General features: G+C 38.1%; 1 protein-coding gene across 1 annotated transcript; it reads left to right on the forward strand.

Annotated features, from left to right (window-relative positions):
- Window positions 1-630: 630 nt before the first annotated feature.
- LOC148698457 (ATP synthase subunit delta', mitochondrial-like) lies at window positions 631-3677 on the forward strand. Its single transcript, XM_088683665.1, has 2 exons — window positions 631-1189; window positions 3136-3677. Exons 1-2 carry the CDS (start codon window positions 701-703, stop codon window positions 3478-3480), a joined length of 834 nt encoding a protein of 277 aa, XP_088539791.1. The 5' UTR covers window positions 631-700; the 3' UTR covers window positions 3481-3677.
- The last annotated feature ends 1873 nt before the right edge of the window (window positions 3678-5550 follow it).

Here is a 5550-nt window from a genome sequence, read left to right on the forward strand (position 1 = left end):
CTGGAATTTTTGGATAACCCATTTATATGAAAAGACAATTTGATCATTTGAAGGTGTAGGAAAAATTCTATTTCTGTCCTATTGTTGTGCATGGAGTGTGCATGCCATGTGCATATTTGAAATATCCTATTTATGTCCCAAGATTAAGAAATTGTCCCATTTTGGGGCATTTCTTTAAAATAAAGCTCCCCACTTGGCCGGATTTTGCCCACCCAACGACTAGGAAAGCCAAGGTAGCGAAAAGATGAGATTGGCAACAATGGTGTACACAAGCGCAAGGAAGGGAGAGGTAAAATCTCTTCTCTACCCAAAATCAACAGCCATTTTTGGCTCTCTTCCTCCATTTCAAACTAATTTGACTCAAATTTCTTCGTCCCAACTTTCTTCCTCAATCCCTTTGGTGCCACCAACGTGAAAACCTACCCACCAACAAACCACACCAACTTTTATACCTCGTTTGCCGAAACAAAAATTCATAGATCCGCCACTGAATGGAATTAGACAAACAAAAGGCTTGAATCTAATTAAAACTACCCAGTCAATAAAATGTTGTCACATTAATCTATACAAATAGCAAGCCTAATAGCGTAAATTTGTAATTATGCATAGAATTAAAGTAATTGTCTGCATGGAAACCCTGAGTTCGACCTATGTTCTACAGGGTACACCCTACCGGCTATAGGTAGGTAATAAATAACAAATGATTTGGGATAATCTAATCTTTACTTATGAGTCCAATGGGCCCAAACTACAAATATCAAAGTCCATTGACAAAGCCCACAACAGTCCTCAACAAAATTCGTACCCATTTCTCCTCCATTCCACAAGCCGAAACGGCAGAGCCATTTCCGAAACACAAACCAAAATCCCCCAGCCTTCCATACTCTGTCTCCGACCCTGCGAAACCCGAGCGACCCCTCACTCCGCCACCATGTTCCGCCGAGCCACCACCCTCTTGACCAGATCCACGATTTCCCTCAGGGCCCGGCCCTTCTCCACCGACGTCGCTGAGACTGCCCCAGCGGATTCGACTTTCACTGACGCCTGGAAGAAAGTGGTCCCGCACATAGACCCCCCCAAGACCCCATTGACCTTCATGAAGCCTCGGCCTGCTACCCCGTCGTCGATCCCCACTAAGCTCACTGTCAACTTTGTGCTCCCTTATGCGTCCGAGCTTTCGGCTAAAGAGGTCAGTTTCGGAGAGATTTGTTGTGGGTTTTCTCAAATATTTGATCTGGTGTTTAATTTGACATTTCTGTGATATGGGTTTGGTATAATTAATGTTGGTTTTACTGGGTTCGGTGTTAATTGTGGTTTTGAGATTGAATTTGTTATCTCTTGTTTGATGTGAACTCATTTGGGTATTCTGTTGTTTTTAGTAGGTCTAGGTGGGTTTGGAGCTAATTCAATATTAATGTCGATTCTTCATAGTACTTACAAAAGATGCCGCCATATTAATATTTTTGTGCTGTTTCTTGTATGAGACTTCTGTGTTTTGAGTTTCTTTGCGAAAGTCTTTTAGTATTTTGTTTCGATGTCAAACTTACACCTAAATCGTGCTGATTATGCTTGTTACATAAAATGTCTTTGCTAGATTGATTTTAAGCATCTATCTGTTTCGGATTTTGAGTGGATGCATTATAGCATTTTCCAATCCTAGTTATCCATGTTTTCACTTTGATCCCTTTTGGTTACTTTTCTGTTGATGGTGTTGGAAGAAAAGAAAATGGAACTTTGAATCCGTAGTGTTCGACTTTCTTGACCAATGAAAGATTTAGACCTGCACTTATTGCTTGGTTTCCATATTTTTTCAAACATTTCTAGTGCTCATATCCCACTTCCTTATTGTATATCACACTTACTTTTGCAATATACTCCATGTTTTCATTCGTTATTGTTGTAAGATGAACTTCATCTCAATTTAGTTTATGTAAGGATGCTTTAAGTGTAGTACATTTTTCTTTCTTACAAGTCATAAGCTGTACTGTGTAAAATAATTCAAATTCACATGTGAACAGATGTGGACATTTTAAGGTCCCTTCTAAAAAATTTGCGGACTTTTCAATCCGAGGAGAAACCAATACTGCTTGTAACGAAAGCTAAAGTTCTGGAAAATGTGTTTTGTTAATGCATTTGATCTAAAGGGCTGGAAACTCTGTTTTGTTAATGCATTTGAAGTTCCCTTTTAAAAAATTTGTGGACTTGAGTACATGGTTGCATACCCAAAAAAATGTCAAGGTCCTGTTGATTTTAAATTGTTAGTTTTCTACCTGTGTGTTTTGTGTAATGCATTTGCTCCTGTGCATAATCTAGGTTACTTCTATTTGAAAACTGAAAATTACATTCCATATTATACGAATGGTGTCATAATTTCCTTTTTACTGCTATGTGAATCTTTTCAAATAGCAAAGGTAAGTACATCATGGCATATTATACTTGTCCAATTTTTTTGTTTTATTTATCCCATTTGGAACTAAAGATGGCTTTGTCCCAGTAAAACCAAATGAATCTCTCTCTTTCTCCACAAATTAAGAAAAAGTTTTTGGTGATGCATTTTGAGATCAACATGCTCTCCCTCCTCAGTTTCATCGGGGTCTTGCATTTATAGCGTTGGACTTGGATAATCATTGAACACCTTCTTTACTATCCTTTTCACTGCCATTTCTGACATTGATAGACGGCACTGAAACTGAACTGAAACTTTCAGCATAACTTGCTTCTGATAGAGTAAATAAATGGAACTAAACACAATGATTAGTTGCATAATTGCATGACTATTTTTAATGTTATCGGAGATTAGTTTCTTGAAGTTGAGTTCCATCTTCTGCAGAGAAAATAAAAAAATGTTATGACTCAAAGTCTCTTGCCAAAGTGGAAATTGATAGAGTTAACAGAATTCGACAATGTTAAATTCAATTTTTTCTTTTGTAAGTGAGGTCACCATGTCTGTTGCCAAACTCTATGACTATTGAGAACAAACTTTTTAGCAGCAACATTATCTGTTGATTGTGTGAACCAGTAATCCAAAGAAGCGATGCCAAGAGTTTTGTTTTGCATTAAAATTGTTTGTATTTGGTTCGATATCCATGGATTTTGTACTATATTCATTAGTTTCTACAATTTATATCTTAACAGGTTGACATGGTAATAATACCAGCGAGCACTGGGCATATGGGTGTTCTTCCTGGACATGTAGCAACAATTGCAGAGTTGAAACCTGGGGTCATGTCGGTACATGAAGGAACTGATGTCACAAAGTATTTTGTCAGCAGTGGTTTTGCATTCGTCCATGCCAACTCTATTGCAGACATAATTGCTGTAGAGGCAGTCCCACTTGACCGTGTCGATGCAAGTCTTGTCCAGAAGGGGCTTGCAGAGTTCAACCAGAAGCTGAACTCAGCGTCGACTGACTTGGAGAAAGCTGAAGCCCAGATTGGAGTCGATGTGCATAGTGCCCTCAACTCTGCGCTCACCGGCTAGTTTTACTGGTACTTGTGTGATGTTGATCGATTCGGTTTTTGTACCCTCTGTCGTATCTTTAAGGTGATGCAATTCGACACTGATTGGTCTCTTGGAGCCAATATTTTCTCCAAAATGTCATTTTGTTTCTCTTGTACTTGTGTGTTGAATGTGGAATTGGTGAACAAATAATACCGGAATTTGATGTTCTTGTTTCATCCAAGAAAACAATGGGAAGTCAATACTTTCTGTTATACAATTCAGCATGTAGAATATAGTTGTTATAAAATCCAAGGGATCCATCCACTTTTCGGGGAGTATGAGACGCAGCAATACCAAGAATATTTCTAGTAGAGCATCTTTCACAATCCTTGGAGATAGAAACGCCAGCTCCGTATCGTAAGTGGGGGTGGCCAAAATACTCATGGGTTTGGATAACCGCGGTTATCCGTCTATTTAAATGGACCGTTATGGTTATTATCTGCGGTTATAACGAGTATCCACCAGTTATGGGTATTACCCGCGATTATAACGGGTATCCATTTACCCATTTAATTTAATATATGTTAAAAGAAAAAAAAAAAAAAAAAACACCATTAATCCATTGACAATCCGATCGAATCGAGCATAAAAGTCAGAACAAAAAGGAAATAATTTGATTGCCAATCGGATTAGTAAGGACTACCGATGGATTAGCATCTAAAGTTCCTCGAACAATGTCCTGTTATATTGAATTAAAATTGCAAAAGCCATATCCTGTTACATCGAATTCAAGTCAAAAACAAATTCATCGACAACAACAAGAGAATCAAGTACCAAGTTTTTGCTTAGTATAAACTATAATCACAAAACACCTGCATAATCCGATTAATCTAAAAAAATTATGACAAAATTTTCTTTTGTCATTTTCAAGTTGTTAAAAAAAAAAAAAAAAAACATGTGGATGGTAAAAAAGGTGTAAATGGGTAAAAAAAAGATAAATGGGTTCAAAAATGGGTAAACGGAAAAATGGTTATGGTTAAATGGGTACACGGCAATGGGTATGGTTAATCGTTTATAAACGGTTATGGGTATGGGTATAACCATTTATGCAATTACCCAACGGTTATGCGGGTATGAACATAAACAGCTATGGGTAAATAATCGCGGTTACCCATCTACCATAACCGTTGCCCATCCATACCTTAGACTTTGGTAGCTTCAAGCTAACAAAGGCACCATATCCTTGATGCACAAGTCGTACAGATATGCCTTGCGCTATCTATTAAGTAGCTTCCAAATGACCCAGTAGTTGTGTCCCTTCATAGAAATCCCCACAAAAGCAACAAGATGCGTGTGGTGAGGAACTTAACTCGCAAATTTTAAAGTGTTGTGGTTGGCGTTGGATTTCATATGTATAAGAAGTTAATCTTGAATCTGCTGCTATAAGGACGTGATGGGGGTAAAACCACCAAAATGATGGTGGTTCCATGCTGTTTTGCCTGTTGCTTCTGCCACTCCTTATGTCCAGCAAGGCCAGCCGGCTTCAATTACCATTGGCATCCTTTTGTTCAGTTTCCTTGTGTCCAGCAAAGTCCTCGGCCCTTCCTTTGAGTACACCATCAGTTTCTTTGCACTGTTCTAGGAAAGTAGCAATAGCAACACACATTAGGTCCTCATATTCCTTGCAATTAGGGTGGGCAAAATGCCCATGGGTTTGGGTACTTGTGGTTACCCATCCATTTAAAGGTTACGGTTATGGGTAACCATTTAGATGAACAAACGGTTATGGGTATAATAATTTATCCATTAAAATTAAATGGGCGGTTATGAGTACTAACCACGGTTATAGCAGGTATCCATAGGTTATGGGTATTACCCGCGGTTATAACGGGTATCCATCGGTTATGGGTAGTATCTACGGTTATAACGGGAATCCATTTACCCATTTAATTTAATATACGTAAAATTTAAAAAAAAAAAATTAATCCATTGACAATTCGATCGAATCGAGCAGAAAAGCCGGAACAAAAAGGAAATAATTTGATTGCCAATCAGATTAGTAAGGATTACCGATGGATTAGCAACTAAATTCTCAATGTTTGATTGCCT

Source organism: Pyrus communis, chromosome 2 (genome assembly GCF_041283825.1).
Source record: "Pyrus communis isolate YQ-2024b chromosome 2, ASM4128382v1, whole genome shotgun sequence".
NCBI classification, from domain to species: domain Eukaryota; kingdom Viridiplantae; phylum Streptophyta; class Magnoliopsida; order Rosales; family Rosaceae; genus Pyrus; species Pyrus communis.